Source organism: Copadichromis virginalis, linkage group LG11, assembly GCF_057382275.1.
Source record: "Copadichromis virginalis isolate Kocher_CV1m ecotype Utaka linkage group LG11, C_Virginalis_male_GT1.1, whole genome shotgun sequence".
Lineage (NCBI taxonomy): Eukaryota > Metazoa > Chordata > Actinopteri > Cichliformes > Cichlidae > Copadichromis > Copadichromis virginalis.
This window is the reverse complement of record NC_140628.1, coordinates 35,797,720-35,820,967: the sequence shown is the minus strand read 5'-3', so window position 1 is coordinate 35,820,967 and position 23,248 is coordinate 35,797,720. Positions and strand designations below refer to the sequence as shown.

At 41.8% G+C, this 23,248-nt stretch overlaps 1 protein-coding gene across 1 annotated transcript in view; it reads left to right on the top strand.

Moving 5' to 3' along the window:
- LOC146699339 (ubiquitin-conjugating enzyme E2 E2) overlaps positions 1–23,248 on the top strand; it is a 39,322-nt gene that overhangs the window by 13,186 nt on the left and 2,888 nt on the right. Inside the window, exons 4-5 of the mRNA XM_085472217.1 lie at positions 19,806–19,938; positions 22,675–22,822. Coding sequence (XP_085328343.1) covers positions 19,806–19,938; positions 22,675–22,822 — 281 coding nt within the window. The remainder of the gene's footprint in view (positions 1–19,805; positions 19,939–22,674; positions 22,823–23,248) is intronic.

Here is a 23,248-nt window from a genome sequence, read left to right as displayed (position 1 = left end):
GTAGCGCTACGCGTTCAGCTGGAGGCGTGGATGATGAGCGGCGATAAACTTGCGAAAAGCAAGTTATGCTCAACTCTGACAGCGTGGAAAAGTGTGAAAACATCCACGATCACCAACGGATTTCGAAGGGCTGGACTGCTGCATGATGGAGAGGAGGACACCGCCACGGCCCTTCTGAGGGTGTTCGGCTCCGACACTGACAACGAGGATTTCTTTGGTTGGTTTTGAAAGTGACAACGAAGGAGAGAAGCGGAGAGTGGATGACGAAGCCATCCTGAACCTGTTCGTTTCCTGGAGAAGAGGACTTTGGTGGTTTTAGTGCGCAGGAAGAAGAGAAAGATGGTGGTGAATGACTGACTTTTCTTCTTGTTAAAGCTGTGTCACTGCACCTCAGCCTAAAAGGTAGTCTGAATCTATTTTTCTGGTGTGCTGTAGGTTATTGTTATGTACTACATTTGTTACTCATTTATGAAGCACAGTACATGTTTTGTACTTGTAATTACCGGTACTTGTACATATACCTAAAAAGTTATGCAAATATGTACCCATAACTTGTTTTTCAAAATATTAATAAAAGGGGTGTGTCTCCAAACAGCCGTCTCTTTCCTGACAATTCCCTTTGTGCATATTCTTTTACATATGATAAGTCAACATTGAAACACCTGCGGCTTTTAGTCAGGTGCGGCTAATGTATGTACAAAACAGGATTTTCCCCTGATTTTAGCTTGTGCGGCTAATATTCAGGTGCGCTCTGTAGTCCGGGAAATACGGTATGTCCCTCATGTTTCTTCACTTTTTTTTTTTTTTTTTTTTTTGGTTATAAACAAAATGTTAAAAATGAATAAATCCTGATAATTTTCCTTCTGTGAAAGGTGGAATGTCATGGAATGTTAAATTACTCCTTTTATATTCGGATTAATATTCTTGCTGCAGCTTTGTTTCCAATTATACCAACAAGTATAACTGATAATTATAACAAAACATCTGCTATTCTTAAATGTTAAAACTTCAGCTACTTTCTTGTTATGCAGGTTTTACACTGTTTTCTGACACATTCAAGACTAGATTAACGAAAAGGTTATCACTAGGTTAGTAAAAAAAAAAAATCCCGTCTTGCAGGCCTTGTTTGCTGCTTGCTTGGAGCGTCAGCTAGCTGCCTCACGTCTTTCTTCCTTTTGTTTGGGTTTGAATTACAGATGTATTACATGGCTGACCTTTGGAACAAATGGTCTTCTTTGGTCTATGCATTTCCTTTTGTGTTGACATGATTCCAGAACTAAGCTGTCACTGCTTGACGATATCGGGCAAGCTGTTAGAAAAATGTCCCTTTCGCACTGCATCACATGCTTGCTGGCTCACAGCCTTAACACGAGTACGCACCTCCATCATCATCAAGACTCTCACAGAAATGAGGCTGCTGTTCTTGTAGGTTCTGACCTCTAATTCTCTTCTCGTCTTGGTGTCTGAGGTGGCTGTGCATTGGTTTTGTGCCGTGCCCCTCGGGGGATTATGTGTGAGTGACACAGCCAGCATAATTTTTCATGGCGTTAACATTAAGCACAGCAGGGAGGGCTTATCAATATTCATTAAGGGGTGGAGGGACCAGAGGAAAAGAGACCGGGGTGGGCTCCAGGAATACCTCCCGGGTGTTTGAACTGATAAACGTATTGTGTCTGGAAGCATCAGTGAATTATTATTGGTGTGATTTTAGTGCTATGATGTGCAGCAGATAAACAAGCACCTTTTCTGTGCTTCAAGGTGTTTCCACTGCTTACCTTTATGAAGTGTTTCTTCACTGTGTCAGCCGCCCAAATACAGAGACAGGCTGGATGACCGAGGAAAAAAGACATATACACACACACACACACACACCATCTGTCACTGGGGTCGGTCATTCACTCTGTGATGGATTTGTTGTATTTCTGTGCTAATTTTGCATGCAGATTGTTTTGTTTTTTTTATGTAGATACACTTGCGTTATTTGCATCCTCCGGTCAAAAAAAAAATACATCATCCTTTTTGCGGGTTTTCTTTGATGTTCACTTCACTGTGGAAACTGATGCACGTGCTGAATTTCTCACCTTCATCTGCCATTTATACTGGTGTGATGCACGTGAAAATAGGTACACTGAAAATAGGCTTGTCTGTGAAATGGGAGACATCTCGAGCTCAAGTGTCAGTTAAAAGTATCGCGATTGATGGAATTTGTTGTTTAGAAAAATATAGAGCACAGTTTTCCACAGTTCTGTCTTCGGGTGTTTTTCCTTTCTGTCTAACCAGCAGTCTTGAATAAAAGGCTATTTAATGCACAGCAAACTGAAAAAGTTTATTTTTATATGTCACCAAATGTTATCGACTTTATGTCCTCTGGTCATCGTGTTTTCTGTGCGAACACAGCTGTAGATTCTCCACTTCTGCTTTGTTTTTTTTATTCGGTTTCTTTTCCAATAACAGTCACTGACAGTAGTCACAATTTATGTTTTTAATAAAACATTGGCAGTTAAAAAACAAACTTTTCTTTCACTTAACTGAATGTCTAAATAAATCGCTTTCTGAAATGTTGGAGCAATCTCCTTTCATATGTCAGCTCTGTAATTACACCTCCAAAACACTGGTTAGTGGCAGTCTTGGTAGATGTTTCATCTTTTTATTGTTTTCTGTCTGAGAGAATAATCTTCTGTTATCAGTTTCCTAGTGGAAAAGTTCATTGACCGTTAACCATCGAGCACAAGCGTTTTTCATCTCGTACCAGCTCGGGCAGACTCCGGGTCAGTGGTCTTGGAGTACAGCTGGTGATGCCTGCATGGCAGTTCAGTTGTAGGCTGTCTACAGGATGAGAACCTTAACCTGCAGGGATGAGAACCACTTGCCTCATAATCTGTGCGGTTTGATTATTTATTTAAGGGAGTGTGTATGCACCTACATGTACATCATGTTGACACAAACTGAACATCATGTGGTCCAGACTGTATAATCTGTTGCTCATATGCACAAATGAACCAAGTGCTCTCAAAGACTATCAGAAAAATGAAAGATATCTTAAGTGTGCATCCGTTTTCGTGTCCCTACATAAAAGCTCCTGAAACGAATAGTTTTTCCAGCCAAACAAATCTGTCCTGTTTTTTTTTCTCCTCACAAAAAGTTTAATGTGCGAAGGTAATAAGTTGTTTCCTATAGATTGCAGCTAACATATGCTCTCCCTCTGACACAAGCCACAGTTTAATTCATCCTTAATGTTTTCCACTACGGCACTTGTTTGACAGTGAACATGGTCCGCCTTGATTCATGTGTGTCATTGAATTCTCAATGTCCTCATTTGTGAGGTAGTTTTCTGGCAAACATTTGTCCGCAGTGTTATTAATGGGTTTGCGGGGAAGTCGAGCATGAAGCATGGAGTGTGGACATTTTGTGGTGGATTGTTGCCATTACAGCGCCGCTTTCACACAAGCAGTTTAGGTCATTGAGAATGACTGAATGGTAATCTGAGGCTGGCAAGTAAGCAAACAGAAGGAATCTTTTGGCAAGCGAACAAATACTGTAACTCACAAGTAAACAGTTGCTCTTAGATCCCATTACCCTTCTGACTGGGATCTTAAAAAGTAATAGATTTCCCCCTGAAGTCACAAATCACAGCTCCTGCCAAGAAGCTTTAAAGTGTCTTAATGACATATTTGTGGTCTCTGGGATGAAATGTTAACACTCTTAACGTTCTGTTGTAAGTGATGAAAAGAAATGAATAATAACCAGGGAATAAAAACGTGCAGCTTAAAAAAAAAAAAATAAATAAATAAAAAATCTTGATACGTTTCTCTACCTGCAAACCTTGGGGCTAACACGGTGTCCGGGGAATAGACCAGAGAAATATCGGGCTGTGTAGCAGATGTGGCAGCTCAGCTTGTTCTGATCACTGACCTTTTTGGTAATAAGTCCACTCCCTCAGCCAGGAGACTAAATGGCTGCCCAGAGTAGCTTTGTGGAGGGTGCAGAGAGGCTGAAGAGACGGCTCCAATTACAGCTGAACAGACTTTAGTGGATGGCTGTAAAATGAAGAGTATTAACATTGCACACTTGACTAATTTAGTTCATAAATTGCAAGAGGGTGCAGTTTTGTCTCGGAGGCAAATCTGTTTTTTAGGCAGTTTTCTTTCCTGAAGCAGTGTTCCTGCAAGTCCCTGCCCAGGCAACCAGTTTGCATGTCAGCACAAATTCTAGCTTATTTTATTCAAGCAGAGCAAACGTTTATAATTACCCCATGATAGAGTTCCATGCTCATAAAGCAATTATAAAAAGCTTCTGTACACACCAGTTATGATTTAGATCTCGGCATGTTCTTTGAATTTTATTTATTTTTGCCAAATTGTGCACATTTGGTTTGTCGGGCCTCATTTTAGGGAACCGAAGTTTCTCCTTAATAGATCAGTCACCCTTCACTTTAGGTACACAGCATGTTCTTTGTCGACTAAGTGGTATTTTTATGACTCGTATGGCTCTATGCTGTCGTTTATGCAAAGCATGTGTGCGTTATGCTAATGATATATGCTCTGCTTTATACATTTTTAGCTTGAGGCAAACATTTGCACTGCACCAGATGCTGGCAGCAAGCAGCAGGAACATGGAGAGGGAAAATGCTTACCACACTGAATTCTGTGTCGTACCTCAGAAGCATTGTGAAGAGATCAGATCCTCTGTTTATTTACAGCTTTGTGAACATGGGAAGAAAAATGCACATTTATTAAGAACAAAATAAATCTGTTTTTATGACTAGTAAAACCAAAGATAAGATTCTATGCAAGTCCTGCAATCTGCTGTAAATTGCCTTTTTTGTTTTTTTGTTGTTTTGGTTTTTTTTTTACCAATTCCTATCATCACTAAGTGTTTATTCTATTACTTCCAAAGTATATATCCCCAAGGCTTTTACTGTAAAGGAAAAGACAGGAAGAAGCTCTAGCTGCACATGTGTAGAGCAAACGGGCTTTCTAGTCCAGATCTGGCTCATTTCCCTTAAGCAGCCTTGCTTATGATTGGCTGCCGCTCACAAATGGAGGGTTTTATTTCCAGTGGGTGAGGTTTCTCTGCTAGCAATCAGAGCTGTACTTTTAGGAAAAAATAATTTTTAAAAAAAAAATTTGCTCTTGAAAACACGAAATAAAACAATAAGTTAAAGGTTTGATTTCTATGCGAGTGCTGTTTGTGATATATTCTAAATAGCCTTTTTCTTCACAGTAATTGAAATACAGCTGCATGAACATGACAGACTTTTTAAGTAAAAGGCCTCTCTCATAAAGTATACTTCCTCAGTTCAACACTCACAACAGTGTGTATTGATTGAACCGAGCGCACACACAGTCGTCTCCCTGTGGGAATCAAACTGTATTATTCCCTTCGACTTGGAAACGCATGCATCCACCTACTCAACCATTTCCCTTGTTGCTGTATAAACCTTCCGGTCAGTAATTGCAGTATTCATTGTACAGACTAACAAAAAAAGGCTCGATTTAAAAAAAACAAACCATGTCATTTGAGACAATAAAGACGAGAGAACAGAGGAAGGAGGTGTCACCCCGGCTGTCGAGCTGCACAGTAATTGGTCTTGGGGCTCTTTCACGGTTGGGGGGAAAGAAGATTGCTTCATTATAGTTCCTCTTCTGATAACCGCCACAGCCGCTGATAGAAAAGAAGATCTTAACTGAATGGCGGTGCTGTTAGGGGGGGGAAAAGTGCCTGTGGGGAATGAACTGGAATGGCGAATAATACAGATAATAGCTTTATTTGTGCTTAGCGGTATTCACAAGCTCCAAAACATACTGATTCACATTCAATTACGAGTTTACCTCCCTGTTTTATTTATCAGCCCCTTGGTGCAGTTTGTGGCTCAGACAGCTATTTACCTGCCGCTGTAAACAGCTCTGTGTGTGACAGTCTGCTTCTGGAGCTCTCTGTTTTTGCTCTTTGTTTTGCTCACACACAGCATCACGTTTGATTATGTTTGCATGTTTCTGTCGGTGACCTTTTAGATTATGTGCAAGCAATATTGGATCCAACAGCATCTTTTCAGTGTCACACTCCCTCACCCTTTTTACGCTTTAAAGGTGGCGGTGTAGTTTCTCGTTTCGGTGAGAGTGCCAGCTGTGGTTAGCTTGAAGTCATCGGCTTCCTGTAGAGACCAGTTTATACAGTGGTTAGAGGGAAATAAAATCCATAGAAACCTTTAATAAAATTCCTGCAGCTCACAGCTGTACGTCTATATGTTCTGTATATAAACAGTCATATTTTCAGAAAAACATTTCCAGAGTTGTTGAAGATATTAGTGACTGGGGAGCTAAATTCATCCATGTGTTTTTAATATAAAAATCAGCTGCAAATGCTGGGAAAAAATTCTCGAAATATGTTGAAACATCCTTTCATGAGGAAAAAAGCTGAAGACCAGCACTGAGGCCCAGAAATTTCACAGATTGCTCAACTTTTCACATAGTTGGTTAAAGGGGTTCTATTATTATATCTATTTCCAGCTCCATATTTTTATTGTTGTAGTTTTGCATAATTCAGTCAAAAATCATCCCAGATTGTCACATGGTTTATTTTGTAGTGAGCTTTGAAGTTTTGTTCTGTGTGTGTTTTTGTGTGTAAATTTAAACAGCTCCCGTCACCACTGTCCTTTAAAATTTGTAGTAAATAATGTTTACATTAAGAGTAGTGTTAGTGTATAGAAACAAACGTGGACACTACAAAGTAAGATGGCTTTCCATTGCCAGACGCCTTCTTGGATGCATCTTGTGTTGGGATTCTCCTCCTTCTGACGCTCAGTTTACTTCAGCTGCACTCTGTTTTATCAAAATACCAGTATTCGTGTGGGGCTTGGCCCTAAACATGCAGGTGAGGACTCGGTAAAAAGAATAGTTAAAGCTTTGAGCCACTCACCTGCAGCAGTTATGCACTTGCTTAGATAACATCTACCCTTCTCGTTCCACATAATATAGACTCCTAGTGGCAACTGTCATCACCACAGCAGGCAGAAAATAAGCTTTCTGTTGTTGTTGTTAAATTTTGTGCCACAAGAATACCAATGGTGGGTTTTTAACAGAAGAGGCGTTTGCACCGGCGCATACCATTTGTAAATCTGGCCCTGTGTCTCAGCGGCTTGGGAACGCCTCGTTGTTCTCCAGAAGAGCTGCAGGAGGAGTCTCAGCTTAAACTGCTACCCCCACAACCCAGATAAGTGGCAGATGATGAATGTTTAGCATGAACAGTATATATGACAGGATCAAATTAAAGCATAATAGTTCCCCTTTAATCTGATGGCTGTTCACATGCAGATTTATTTGATTATGTTCTGTTGACTGCAGCCTATGCACTGGACAGTCTGGCTTTAACATGGTGAGACCAGTAAAGAAGCCGTCTTTGAAGCCTTAGCGCTGTATTTGTTGGATGTGTTTCAGTGATGGTGAAGAGGGAATTTGTGTATTGTTTGTCTTAAAGTCTGTTTCAGAAAGACTCCATCACCACCACGCAGTCCTTTTGGCACACATGGCGGATGTTCTTGCTGTTTCCCTGCAGCTGCGCTTTTCACTCGTGCATTCTTTAATAGTGGTTGCTTGCAGTGTTTTCTTTGATGTAGAAAAACGTAAGTTTATTCTGGTCTGACATTTCAGTTTGTTCCAGAGCATCCTCAAGTGGTATCTGATGTTTATCAATTCCCTCTTTAAGAGTCTAAGAGAAGCTTTTTTCTGTAAACATGATCAGAGCAGATAATTTTACATCTGCTTAGAAATTCAGAAGCATGTCTCATGACCAACAGTCTTTCATCAACTTAACCTGATCCCTGTTGGCTCTAGGTGACAATAACCATGAGATAGGTCAGCGATGTTGCAAAGATTAGTCCTGCTCTCATGCTTTAAGATAAAGGTTATCTTTTGCCATTGGCACCTATCTGTAGATTGCTCCGTCTATGAGGTGTGGTAGTGTGGGTGATTAAATGTGTGAAGGACTCTCTGGTTGCGCAGGCCGAGCCGTACCATGGGAAAGAAAGGTCATTTAATATATATGGAAATGTTACGGCTGGCTGTGATTATGTGGCGCAGCTTGGATAGTTTTTAGGAACTGAGAGTGAAAGGTAAAAATGACGAGGCAGGCCTGTTGTACAGTGTACTCTTTATACGCCACAAAGAAACTGAAACCTCAAGACGGTTTGCAGAGGAAAAGGAAACTGTCCATTTTTATTTTCTCCCAGCTTTCAGTTCACTTGAGGATTTTCGTTGAGGCAAAATACTGAAGGCCGGTGTGAGGGGTCATTAAGTTGAACATCCTCACAGGCAACGCTGTCATGAATTCGTTGCAGGTTTCATACACGCAGAAGTCGTAAGCTCTTCTACAGATCACCCAGCTGAGGCGAATGTGAGAACACTGAGTTTTCTTACAAGGTCCATGGAAACCTCATTGAGTGTTGAAGCAGACTATTTCCTGCTGTGCTACATCTGAAAACAGACAACTGTGGAAAATATCCTGACCTGAGAAAATGACCAGAGGTTTGTGTGTGTGTGTGAAAACGGCTTTGGTATTGTGCTCATTGTTGAGGTCAGTGTGAGATTTGATTACTCGCTCCTTCTCACAGACACTGCCAGCATAAAAACATGACTGAATCGTGTCAACTACACAGCCTTCTGCTGCTAATATTAGCCATGCTCAACAAATCATCCTGTATGCCTTTTACAGGAGATTTATGTGAAGGTTAAATAAATTTCTTATTTCAACAAACAAATATCTAAAAATGGAGCAAAGAGAAGCAAAAATGATGGCGTGAAGAGGGTTGTTTATTAAGGGGTTAGGGCCAGGGTAGGCTGTGTTTTTGATCATGAGGTCCATGTCAGAGGACATGGGCCTTGGCCAGATGGTGAATTCACAGAAAAGATGCCTCAGAATAACTGTGGGGTAGTGGTATCCGTCATATGTCACCAAAAGAGGTGAAAGGCCCTGAGTAATTAGGACAAAGACAGAAACCTTTTTGGTATATGAATCTCACTGAATAAGGGCTCTGTTTTACTCATTTTGTCTGGAGCTGAACTAAGCAGTAAGTGAGTTTAGGTTTCCTGTAAAGGAAAGAGGTGTGTTTGTTTTGTAACCAAAGCAAAACAAGAGAGCTGTGTCCCAAAAGTGGAAGCGGCCTATATAACACCTCATTTTCAATTCACGTCACTGGAAGACAGAAATTTGATGTAAAATAAAATGTTTTTAATAACACAACACTCATGTATGTATATTTAACCACATCCATTAGATTTTGGTGCTGTTTTTTCTGTTCTGTTTTAATCAACTACTAAATTAGTCACCAGGAAAGTCCCTCATTCATCCCTAAAATAAATGTCCGGAGAAAGAATGAACCAAAAAGCAGAAGCGGGATGAATCTGTGTTGAAACGTCATATTGGGGCTCTGCTGTGTAGGAAGCAGCACAGCTGTCAAAGTGGGTTCCTCCGTGATCATAATCTCTGAGGACAAGGCAGTGGCAAGTTTCTCACAGACACCCGCACACTAATGCATCCCAGACCCCTCAAACAAATGACCCAAATACTACATCGAGGCGTTTGGCTGACAGTGCACTGCAGATGTAGCGTGTTATTGACCACAGATTATTGTTATTTCAGCCTGTAACAAAGCCTTTAAACAGCACTGTTAAGGTGGTGAACCCAGACAGAAGCAGCTCTGCACACTTACATGACGTAAGTGTGCAGAGCTGCTTCTGTCTGCCTGAAGAGAGGATTGTTTTCCCACAGAGGCAGAGAAAGACAGAAGGGACGGAGAATATTTATGACTGTCACTCCCCATTTCAGGGTTGGTTGTAAGATTATTGCGGGTTAGCTTTTTTTCAGTTTCACAATTTCACTTGATTATTTATTTATTTTTATTTTTTTTGCCAAGGCACCAGCCAAGCATGATCACACAGAATCCAAAATCTTAAGTAAATATGTAAAATATTATGTTTTTTCAAAAAAGATTTTAATTACATTTACTTTAAAACAAAAGCCTCACAGCAAGAAGCTCCTGGGTTTGAACCACCATCTGTCCGGGGCCTTTCGTTGTGGAGTTCACATGCTCTCCCTGTGCATGTGTGGGCTCTCTCTGGGCGCTCTGGCTTCCTCCCACAGTCCAAAGACATGCAGTTAGTGGAGTTATGTTAACTGGTAATTCTAAATTGCCCGCATGTGTGATTGTGAATGCCAATGGTTGTCTGTCTCTTTGTTAGTCCTGCGACATGCTGCAAACCTGTCCACGGTATACCCCACCTCTCACCCAGTGGCAGCTGGGATAGGCTCCAGCCCCCACCCCTCTCCATTAGGATAAGAGGAACATGCATGGATGAATGCAAGGAGGGGGAAAAAAACACCCGACTACAACGATTGCACTGAAATTTGTTTGTGATCAAATTATTATGAAGTCCCAGGTTTTTAGACTGGTAACACATAATTCAATCAAACAGATCTTATTTTTTTTAATATATATTTTTTGAAACAAAAGAATTCTTTGAGCTATCAAAATGTTTTTTCTTTTCTTTAATTCTTTTATACATAGAAAGCAAGGATGCATGGAGACCATAAAACACATCTACAAGCATGTGTGCGTATTGAAAAGACTGAGCCCAGGCAGCTTCTGTTTTTCCCAGCAGCAGTGAAGATGACACTGCGGTAAATTATGGTGAAGCTGGAGCCTCTCTGATATGCACACAGCGAGAAGCAAAGCGGAAGCTTCGTGATTGGATGGAGTGAAAGAAAATGGAGTTGCTTTGGAGGCGACAGTGACAGCTCTTGCTGCTGTAATCGCTATCACAATAGAATTTGAAGAAAAAGTGATCGTTTTGAACAAACCCGCATGCACTGTGGGTTAGTTTTCACAGTGACAAAGCTATAGAAGAAGTCTGAATAAAGGCTGCCTGGTTGTACATAAACTGCTAGCTTACTTTATTTAAATTTTTTCCTGTAAATTTTGCTCAAAGCTGGCAGCAGCGAGACCCTCTTTGTTGCGGGGTTTGACTAAAGGCTAGATTAATTGCAGAGCTTATTATTATGCAAACACATTTTTTGACTATTAATTTAAAATGGACTATTAAAATTACTACATAGTCATATTGTGGTGTTGCTGCCACAGTCTGATGTAGTGGGCAGAGGGCGAGCCTTCCTCAGTGTGTCGCACCCTCTCTGTGGTCATTAGGAGTTAGGTATAGGGCTGCCACAAACGATTATTTTGATAGTCGACTAGTCACCGATTATTTATGCGATTAGTCGACTAATCAGATCATCATCCACTGGACGTAAAACTACAGCTTATTGCACCAGCAGCATCTGCTCTTATATAACTATCATTAGCTTACAGCTTTAAGCTTTTAAGGTGCTAACTAAAAATAAAGACAAGATGATAGTTTATTCAATTTTAATGAAATTTGCAGATTGTTTCGGTAAAGTTTAATAAACTCCTTGCTATCTAAAATATAACAAGACACCGGAGTATATTCTCCAGCATCTCACACTTCTGATAATCAGCTGTCTGCTTGACGTTTATTCAGCTGTGTAAAAACTATAACTTTAATCTCAGCCAAACCGATTTACTCAGGAACAAATTAAAAAAAAAAAAAAAAAAAAAAAAAAAAAAAGCCAAACAACAACATTTTTAATTTATCTAAGTGACTCATATATATTTAACCTGAGTCGCGAAAGACGGCGGTGGGTTTGAAAACAATTTGCCGGGAGTCCGGTGTTCTCACGGCGCTAGTGACCTAGCCCCCGGCTAGCTATCGAGCTAGTGGGTAACAGACGTCTCCGAAAACGTCGGAGCGCTTTTGAAAATATGTGGTGTCCTGCTAAACTGAGCCGATATTTGAGGTTTACACAGCTACATTCTCGCCTGAAAATATGTTAAACGTTTATTTTGTGACCCAGAAAGAATAATAAGAGTAATATTAAAACTAACTAGCTACCGCCATTGTTGGAAACTAAGCTGGGCCGCGCTATGAATTCTGGGACACAGCTGCTTCTTCTTCTTCGGGGTTTAACGGCAGCTGGCATCCTTGTACATGCTGTGCTGCCATCTTCTGTTTCAGTCCGTTATTACACTCTTAAATCCTGCTATTATTCCTGCGTCTTTTGCGATCTTACAAAGCTTCAAACGACACGTCGACGATTTTGATAGTCGACGTAATCGTGACTAGTCGACAAATCGTGGCAGCCCTAGTTAGGTATTGTTTATACTTCCTAATAATTCTCTGATGAACAAATCCAGGTGACTTAGTGGTATTTTGATCCTTAGTGGTGTTGCTGCTGTTGTTATGGATAGGGTTGCCAACCGTCCCTTAAAAAACGGAATCGTCCCGTATTTAGAAACAAAAGCACACGTCCCGTGTTGAGCTAATAAGGGACGCACTTTGTCCCGTAATACAGTGAGAATCAAAAGTAGTCTATAAATGTTAATGGAATTAACGCTTTGTTTGAAAGCATAACTCCCAGCCCCTCTCCTGCTTTGTGACCAATGAGCTGACAGCACACTTATGACAATTCAGATTACCGCTCATCTCATTGGTCGAGGAAAGGTCGCTTGCGGAGAAAATACCGGAAGACAACAGATGACCACAACAAGAAGCATGGCCAACAGGGAAACAAACGCCGACACTGCGGTCTCGGACGACAGTACACCTAAAGCTGGGCAGACACTGTGATTTTTTTCAGTCGCGTTATTCAGCTCCTGCTCAAACTGCACGATTGACTCGCAGGGGTTAGAAGTTGGTAGGTCACGATGCAGGTCTCACACTATACCACCCGATGCTCTGATGCGACCCGAGTGCTCACACTGTGCCTCCATAACATGAAGGTTATAACAGAAAATCTGTCGCTCTGTCTTTCACTCACACAGACACACAAACCACCACCATCAACTTTGCTAAATTGCTAATGAAAAACATTGATCAGGCAGCTGTGAATGAGCAGCAGTGTAAATCCAACTATTTTCACGGTTGTTGTGGTCGTGATAATTTTGTGATGCCACATCGAAAAGGCTCGGATGAGCTTTCCAAAGTTCTACAAGTTGTGCCTCCATCGCTTGTGTCCAGATCACACGCTGCACAGCCGTGCTGCTCCGTCTTTTTCACCGACGTTTGCGCGTGAGCAGTGTGAGCGGCTCACGAGCGATTGATGATCGGGAGCTGGAGGTGTTAATCGCTTCTCGTTACCCCACGTATACTACACGATGCACGATGAAGGCCAAAATTGGGCCGATCACCAAATCGGTCGCACGACTCAAAAATCGTCTCAAAATGGGCCAGAAATCGCACAGTGTAAGCCCAGCATTAGAGCAGCAATGTTTGTTCGCTCAGAGAAAGAAAAAAAGGCTGCAAAAGCACAGGGAGGAATGGGAAAAGGGAAACACCTGGCTGGAAAAGGTCACCATAACACCTATAAAGCGCACTGCACTGTGTGCCGGCGCACTTTTTCCATAGGCATGCTTCTAATGGTGGGCACATGAAGAACATGAGGGGCGTGAAAGCTCAGGGAACCCTTAACCAATTTCTTGTCCACCAGGCCACGGCAGAAGCAGATATGGTATGTAAACACTGGTTTGTTTTTTAAACCCTCTGGTTAAGGTTAATATGGGCATGTGCAGTGAATATCAGCGCTATGTGGCCAGAAGTGTGATAATATAATTTATTTTGTGTAATAAACAACTGCAAGGATGGATGATTACAACAAATAGATGACTAATACATAAAAGTAATACATAGATGAATAATGATGATGAGTTATGATGCGTAATCATGGGAACAAGTGGGTTTACAAACAGGAGCAGCTGATTAGCATTAGAAAAGCTGAAATAATACCTCAACTGAAGCCAATTGTACTAAATGCACTAAATGTGCACAGTTACAAGAATATTTTTCGTTCTATTGCTTTCTATTAATTTATATAATTTTAAGTTAAGCAGGGCAGAGTTCTTTTAAAGAAAGATTTACTTTTATTCTCAAAAGTTAAGCATGACAGGCTTCTGTTTAAGAAAGAGACCTGTTTTACTGTGTTAATGTTGTCATTTTGAGCTAAAAATAAATTGCTAAATGATCATTTGTTTCCCATATGGTCATATCACAAAGAATATGCATCTGCTTAAATCAAATTCAAGTCAAATGGTTAAAAAATAATTTCACACACACAAAAAAGAGCTACCACACTGGGAAGGGTGAAGACAACTAGGTTGCCCGGCCCTGGCCACGAGGTGTCCCTTATTTATTTTTCAGGGAGTTGGCAACCCTAGTTATGGAACACTTTTTTAAATATATATAATGTCTCTAAGTCATCGTTGGGGTTTTAACTGACAGTTGCTACATCCGAAGCCAGTGTTGAACTCTAATAAAATAAAAATGGTAAATGGCCTGCATTTGTATAGTGCTTTACTTAGTCCCTAAGGACCCCAAAGTGCTTTACGCTACATTCAGTCAAAATAGAAATATCTTGGTCACTTGAGGTTTTAAAGGTGTATTTGCTGTGTTGTAACTCAAATATTGCCTTGGTTATCTGCTAACTACTCTATAATGTGTGGAACACAGAAAGTCAGGCATTTTAACTGATCACCACAACAGCCTGGTGAAGGAAATCTCTTACAAACACTTAAAATCGTGCATCTGCAGATGAACTGAACCAACTCGAACTTTATGACGGCTGCAGCGCTCAAATCTCCCAAAACTAATAGCCTCTGAGAGAGAGACTGTCAGATCCTGAATGAGCTGGCCTTCAACCAGCTGCAACAAAGCACCATGGGAGCGCCGGAGCCGGTGGGGGGAGGAGGTCTCCAAGCAACAGCCAGTGGTGGCATGCACATTCAGCTATTGACTTAGCCTTTATCCACAGCCCTTGTGCGGTTGTCAGCTCCCCTACAGCAATCTCGCTGCTGAGCGCGCACCTCTGCCGTGCCCTATCATCACTATCTTTCCTTCATGTCTGAGTTATTATCGCCACTACAATCTCATCACCCTCAAAAGAAGTGAGTATCTCCTTCTATTGGGGATGCCAGAGAATGAAATAGTCACCTCTTTTATTCACCGCGGTGACACAGAAGCTTTTGAATAGATGTGATAAAAGTGTTACCTTGATATGTGAGTGTGTCTGTGTGTATGTAGCACAGAAATGTAAGCTAAAGAGTCACAGAAGGAAGATATCCTCAAGCAAGAAAAATAAGCTGTCTTTGTGGTTCTTTCCCAGCAGGAAATGCAGAGTAATGTTGAGCCAGTGAGTGGCTCAGCTCACTCGTCCACATTTGAAAAGAACTAAATCATTTATTTATCAGTCAGATTTACACTAAAAGGCCTGCGTTTGAAAGCCATACCCACTCACAGATAAAGGTGGGTGTATGCTTGGAATAAGCTAGATGTTATAAAGCATCATTTGACAACATCTGAAGGTTGTTTTGAACAGTTGTTCAGACTAAAGGATGAGGTAAAAACCTGCTGTTAACAGCGAATGAGGCACAAAATGAGTTCACATAAAGGCAGGCGTTGACATAACGACTGCGGTGCCAGTTATGACAACATGTCCGGACCAATTTGGACCGAGTCTTTTCCAGGGTGGCTCAGCTTGTGTTCACATTCAGCGGACAAACTAAGTGGTGTGTGATGTATAAAGATTGCAGTTGTTTTTGTTGCTCCAACATCAGCAGCCACGCAAAGAATTTTTCATTTTTTAACTAAATTTTATCATTCTTTTTTGTTTTTAAGTTAATCAAATCATTTGATTACAGATCAAATACATTTTCAAATCCACTTGTGAATAACCCTTTCAAATAGTTTTCCGTGTTTTCAAAAAAGATCCAACCTCCAGTCCATCGTAGTATGTTAGCCTTCCACGTAGTCTCAGGCTACGTGGAGTATTTCAGACATCCTTCTCCCAGCAGAACTTCTGAGTTCCCCCCTCTAGATGAGCGTGCATCCTAACTTGATGGCCAGACCAGCAGTAGCAGTTCAGCTGTTCTCCCTATCTCTACCCTACACTGGAAACTCATTTCAGCTGCTTGTTTTCGCAAACTTGCTCTTTTAGATCTCATGACCACGGGAGGGTTGGAATAGGGATGGTAAAGCCTTTTAGCTCAGCTCTCTCTTCACAACAACAGTCTGGTGCAACGCCTACATTACTGCAGGACTTCCCAGGATACTTGAACTCCCTCGCTTGGGGCAGCCTTTCTTCCCCCAACCCAGAGAACCATAGCCTTCTGCTCCTCAGGCCTGAAACCCGTCCAATTCAGCTACTCGCCGGTGGATTTCACTCATGACTCAATCGAATTAGATTCTCACAGTCTGGACACTCTGCTCAGTCAGCTGTGATTCTCCCTGTTCTGTACAGGCTGCACTGCTGTTTTTTTCACTTATCTGCTCTGGCTCAACATGCTATCCCCGACCACAACTCCTCCCTCTTTATATTTATCTGTTAAAAAAATCAAGCTAGCATTTGGTCATCATATAACATGCATATCAAAATGACAGCATTTAAGTAGCAGGAACTGGAAATGCACAGGAGGAAATGATGGTACCAAACCAGCCAATCACAGCTGTTCTTTCCTACATTGATTTTGAGAGGTGCTCATCAGGTTTCAGTGTAGGATTTTAACTTTTTCCTTCAAAATGCCAGTGGATTCAATTGACCCGCTTGTTCTAGTGTTGCCCATGTTTGACATTTCTTACTCTTATGATTGACATGTTACACTAAACAGATCTGCTGTCCTGAAAGCTCTAGTCCACTAGTTCTCTGCTCTGATTTAACTTCTCTTTAGAAGGGATAGTTGGATGAGAGGAGCAGTTCATAATGTGTGTTTTTCCTCACTGTATATTGTTATGACAGGCCCAAACTGCTGGCTATCAGATGTCAACATCTGTCTCTGTGTGCCTGTAAATCCTTCTTCTTTGTGCTCACTGCCTACAGTGGCTTTAGCTGTTGTGCTCAGTCCGAACGTTTGTTTGGAGGCGAAACGAAGCCTGAAATTTTGGGGTTATTTGGTGTCTTTTCAGCATATTTAGACAGCACTGTTTGTGCCTGCCAAAACAAACTAAACCAGTGTTGTAACACTCCACGGTTTAAATGGACCCTCTTACCACCCGTGTGCTGTTTAACACCACCTGTGTCCTTTATGCGACAATCACTCATCCAGCAGTCACCGTGCACTGTTTTAGATATCACACTTTAAAGTTTACAGATACAAATGACTAAAACCACGATTCTTTTCAAAGTCAGATTGTTTTATTATTATATCAAGTGTATTCTGCTGTAATTCCCCAGAGAATAAGTAGTCATAATGAGCTAATTAAAGAAGGCTTAAGAGACGGGCAGTGTAAAAGTAGATTAGTGGAAATTTGTGTGTGTTGACACTGGAAGGAAGAAGGAAATGTCTCAAGTCTGATTTCTATTTACGGAGAGTGATCTATTGTCAGGGGCATGCTTGGAGCCAGATGCTGCTTTTAACAGTTTAACGTTGGAGGCTGTTGCAGAGTCTCTTCCAGGAAATATCTCTCAAGCTCTTGGTTTAAATAAAAGTGCTCTCACAGCCCTGTGTGCCTGCGCTTCATATGCACACATTTGTTAGCACATCTGCCAGACGCTAAGGTTTGGCATTAAACACCATCCCTGGTAATTACATGAAATAGGAGGGATTGTTCATTGTCCCGGGCTTTGTGATCTGGACATTGTCCTGGTCTCTAAATGGCTCTGTGCCAGATCAGGGTCTTATTGTAGACAATGGTGGTTGGGGGGAAGGAAGCCCTTAATATGGAAATGGTATTAATTACGGCGCCTATACAACAGATGTGACCTTCAATCTCTGCGCGACATAAATACTCCTCTAATGAAGACAAAAACAGCATGAATATTTAATCATTTTGCACCAGTTGGGCTTTTTAAATATCTCATGTAAAAGTCTTTAAGGTCATATTTGTCTTTTTTTTTTTTTTTTTTTTTTTTGTCATTTTTCAACAAAAAATAGAACAAATAAATCCCACAATCATGGCCGTCAGTGGTAAAATGAAATGCGTATGGTGTCGGGACTAAAAGTGAAGGGCACACATTCAACAACGGAAAAGAAAACGTGACAGAAAAAGTGCTGGAATGTGTAAAAAATCTGGACACAAAGTACACCAGATTGTAGTGGAATTAAATGCTTTATATATTAGAATATACACCTAAATATAAGATTTACAGATGCAGAATCAAACACAAATATTTTTGTTCTGTGTACCTCAGTGAGGCAGTTTTCACTTGCTCAAAGTTTAAATCGAATGAATGGTAGAAAACGAACTCTGCTAATATTCATTTATTTATGAGAATATGTTTTATGACCCATGAGCTTTACTCGAGTGGGTGGCCCCACTATCAAGAAAATCTCCACACTCTCATTTTCAAAATTCAGTCTGCTAACCAGTCAGCCCCGGCCCTTCTCTCTCTTCATGTTTCCCTACGGGTGGGCTCATTTCCAGCTCCACCGTCTTGGGCTACTTGTGGTGACGGCACTACTTGTTCTGTTATGGAGATTTGCTGTGAGCTGGTGGTCCGCTCTAACCAGAGCTTACAGCAGGTGGAGAGCTGGCTGAAGTGACCACAAGGCTACAGAGCAGAACGAGGACTACCATCACAAACTGCTGTTCAAGATGTGGAGTACAAGTCTGTCCACAGGAAGAGAAACAAAATGAAGAGAGGCGATAACCTGCTCTTTTTTTTTTTTATTGTCAGAGTGTATATATTATGATTTATTAATGTATTTAAGTGTGGGTGCACCTCCTTTCATGCTCACACACACGCGCTCCCTGCCCAAGCTTCATGTTTTATTGATGATTATAGCGGTGGTTTAGTTTTCCTTTTAGGAGAACTAAACAATCATATTCTGGGCCCGTGTGCGTAACACTCATATCCAGAGATCTGCTCCATTAGTTCTTCCTAAAAAACAAAAAAAAACTAAATAAAACTAAACAATAAAACTAAACCTGCAGAAAAAAATCATTGCATTTCATTTCAGTCGGATACGATATCCAGTGTTTTTCCCAGCTTTCCCCAGATGTGTGTAGTTGTGTAGTCTGAGAGAATATCAATTCTTCCATTTCACACGTTTCCTGAAGTATTTTTATCCATTCAGGGAGAGCTGCAGAGTCTTTATGCAACTGTTTCTTAGTTATTGCTTTATCTGTCTTATTTTTAGAGCCCAGTTGGCACATTTTCCAAAAAAGTGTCACCAAAATGAATCTGTGAGCTGATTATTGAGCTTATCTCTGTTACCACATCAACCAGTGAGAAGAAACCACAGGACAAAACCAAAGAGCACTCTCTCTAACACTGGCCATTACTGTTTTGTTTTTTTGTTTGTTTTGTTTTGTTTTTTGGAGCATTAAAGCCTTTTTGCAGATGAATTATTTCCATGTACACGTGCGTTGCTGGTCTTCTTCTGTTAGCTTTTTGTGTGTCTTTCATTTATTGAGGTCTCATGCTCATGCAGTATCATTAGTGTGTGTCAGTTTTTCAGAAATGCTTCACTTCCTCGACCCCCCAGTGGCAAGAAATCCAATCTTCTGATCAAAATTTTGAAATATGGTGTAAATCCTTCAAAAATAGCCTTGAACTAAAAAACCCTCAACCCTCCATGGCTTCAGCATTCCCCAAATCTCCATCATTAACTTGTCAGAAGCAGGCATTTCACCGCCTCAGCTGCCGCCCCAAATCTCTATCAGCCCGCTGGCAGTATGAACACCAGGATGTCGATTTCAATGCTCCGTGCTGATTAACATATTAACCAATCTTTTGTTTCAATTTTCCAGCGCCGGCCCCAAAGGAGACAACATCTACGAGTGGAGGTCGACCATCCTGGGGCCACCGGGCTCAGTGTACGAGGGAGGGGTCTTCTTCCTGGACATCGCCTTCACACCAGACTACCCTTTCAAACCCCCCAAGGTCAGCAGTCAGAAGACGCAATTGTTTAGTCGTTTGGATTTTTTAGCAGCGGGCCAAATATTAACTACACACTGCACAGACTCTGGACGGACTGTGGGGGTGTGGAGGATATATCTGGCTCATTTCTTAATCTGGAAACCAATGATTAGCCTGCAGCAGTGCACAAAGCATGACCACATATTTCCTTTCATAATAAAAGCGCATTCGTGTGATATTTTCACAGCAGTAAGGTAAAGACCAACATCTGAACCTGCAATTCCCAAATGTAGACACCCACGTCCCATTTTCAAATCTGAAAAGTAAGTTTCCTTTGTTTTGTTTTCGCTGGTTGATTCTCCAGTAAGAGCTTAACTTCTGCTCTATTTGACTTCCTTTGGTGTTCAACATCAAACATGTTGTTTGAGGAATAAGTGCTGCAGTTGAGTTGAATATTTGACCCGTCCTGTTTTCACTGTATAAAGGACTCCCATTCTTGTAATATGTGGCGTTGTCTGCAGAGTACTTTTAGTGATGTCAAGTTGACGGCATTTACTGAACATGCAGACTGTTGGGGACGATCTCCTTTAGTCTGTAGTGCTCCCGATTATACTTTCACTTGGCCTTCATTCCCCCCCACCCCCACACACACTCTCCATGTTAGTTACGTGCACCCCTCCCCGTGCTCCCTCACCCTCTTCTCTCCCTCTTCCTCGCTCTTTGTGCCATGTAACCACCAACTCTGTGTTTGACAGCAGACTCAAACAAACCCAGCTTTCTGTAGCCAGAGGGAGCTCGAGTGTTTCCGCCCCCTTCAATACCGCCAACCCCTCCAACACACTGTGATCTACAGCCAGCCCCCCCCCCCCCCCCCCCCCCCCCACACACACACACACACACGTCTTCGTCCTTTAGCCACCGTACACTCCTCACTGCAGAAACACTTTCACATCCGAGGCTTTACAAGAAAATAAAAAAAGTCAACCTAACAAGTTCACCAGGTGGATGTGTTTGTGTTCCTGAGCCAGGAAAGAGGAGCGCTGTGTCCGCAGAGGCGGTGGGGGTGGGAGGGGTTGGTTATTTATAACGTCCTGCCTTGTGTGTGATTTTCAGCGCTGGCCCCAAAGGAGGGGATAGGTTGGGGGGTTGGGGGGGGGGTGCCAGCGCTCATTAGATGTTTCCTCTGGAGGGTCAGGGTCAGGAGGGCCAGATGTTCATGATTGGAGAAGCAGAGGTGTCAAGTGTCCGGACCATACAGATGTCAAGCTCGAATCTGAGCGAGACGGCAGACATAAACAGCTCTGTGTTTGGAGGCTGTTAGCTGAGAGGGCATGTTATGCAGTCTGTGGTTGCAGGAGCCTGTTTGCTGAGACAGGTAAGCTGATCAACTCTCAATGTGCTCGGTTGTTTTTACACCATGCTGCCCTCTGTTGGCCAGCCAGTTTCAGCAAAAATATAAAAATGTGAAAAATTCCAGAGGATAAAACCAAAAATAATCATGTTCACAATAATAAAAAAACAGCTGTTTTAGATTAACTGTGTATTTATGGCTCAGTATTGATCCAGAAACTGTGACAAATGGTGCAGAATGGCCCTCAGTGAAGCGATCAGGCAGACCCATTATACTAGGCCTGATGCTGATACATCGGTGTTAATGTGAGTAACGGAGAAAAGCTTTTAAGCTGCCCTCCTCTGTCTCACCTGTTATTATCACTGAAAGTATCAGACTACATGGTAACATATTCTTTTTTTAAGATCTTTTATTTTATCCCACTTACAGCTAACATGCTGGTTTTACAGGCTTAATCATTTGTTGCCCTTTTTACTCGTCTTCTGCTGGGTGGTGGCTTTCAGTGTTGGTTGAGTGTTAGTGTTTATGGAATTAAAACGGACTTCCACTTATCTGGATCCAGGTGCCGGGGGGTGGGAGGTTAACAGTGTAGGCAGAGATGTCTTGATGCATGCTCAATCATCCAGGTAAGTAAATCTCCAAAAGTTGATTCTACTCATCTGGACGTAGCATTTTGTGGGAGAAACGTTTCGTCACTCAGCCAAGTGACTTCTTCAGTCCCAGCTGACTGCAGGTTTCCCCAACCTTATAAACAGTACATTTGCATAATGACTGAAACCAGCCCAGTGAAGGAACAATGGGCTGGGAGGTCAGTGCCTTAATCTTAATTGTGTAGGCAGAGATGCCTTCCCAATGCCACTGCTTTTAGTTTCTCTGGAGAAGAGACAGAGGTGTTCCCAGGGAAGCCAAGGTCCTGGTTCTGCCCCAGGGTCTCCTCCCAGTTGGTGTTGCACAAAGCATCTCACCAAGCTGGCATCCAGGAAGCATCCTGATCAGAAGCTGGAACCATTTTAATTGGATCCTTTTGGAGGAGTAGCGGCTCTACTCAGAGTCCCTCTTGCATGACCGAGCTCCTCGTCCTGTCTCTAAGGGGAGCTCTTTCATAGGTAGCTCATTTCCACCCCTTGTACCCGGAGTCTTATTCTTTTCTCCCCAGAGCTCACAGTGATATTTGAGAGTGGTTACATAGAGCAGCCAGTAAATCAACAGCTCTTCCTTGACAATCAGCTCTGGATTCACCTGGTATGATGTCCACAAGGCAAAGGGAAAAAGGGATCTCATGTTTTGTTTAATGCAGAGATCACCAAATAAAAACATAAACAACACTGATGGGAAAATCTCAAATATTTCTCTTATTTTCTTTTTTAAAGCCCTTCTTCTCTAAAGTGCATTTGTCTTTGTGTCTGCAGGTAACTTTCCGTACCAGGATCTATCACTGCAACATCAACAGTCAGGGGGTGATCTGCCTGGACATCCTGAAGGACAACTGGAGCCCCGCCCTCACCATCTCCAAGGTGTTGCTGTCCATCTGCTCCCTGCTCACAGACTGTAACCCAGGTATCTGTTTAATGCTGTTTGTTATGGCCAGAGACTTTTTAATGTAGGTAACTGTTCTGTCTTCATTTCCTTCTTTCTGTCCTTTGAATGCAGTGTTTGTTTTTACTTAACTCTGATGTGAAATGTGGTCTTATGTTTCCAGAATGCTAACTATTCCTGTGTATTAAGGAAACCACAGCCAATTCAAGCCCTCATTGTTTCCCCAAGGCCACGAGATGCTGACAGATATTTGGCACAATTAGAAGCTTAAAGTTGTAAATACCAAAACCACATTTCGCACCAGGAAAGAACAACTGACCCACAGTCTTATAAGAAAAAACACAATGTCATGTTAAAAAGCAAACCAAAAAAAACACTGGGCTGTTATTAGCTTTGTGGCTTCAGAGCAAGATGTTATGTTTGCACAGTGTCTGCAACCATTAAGCA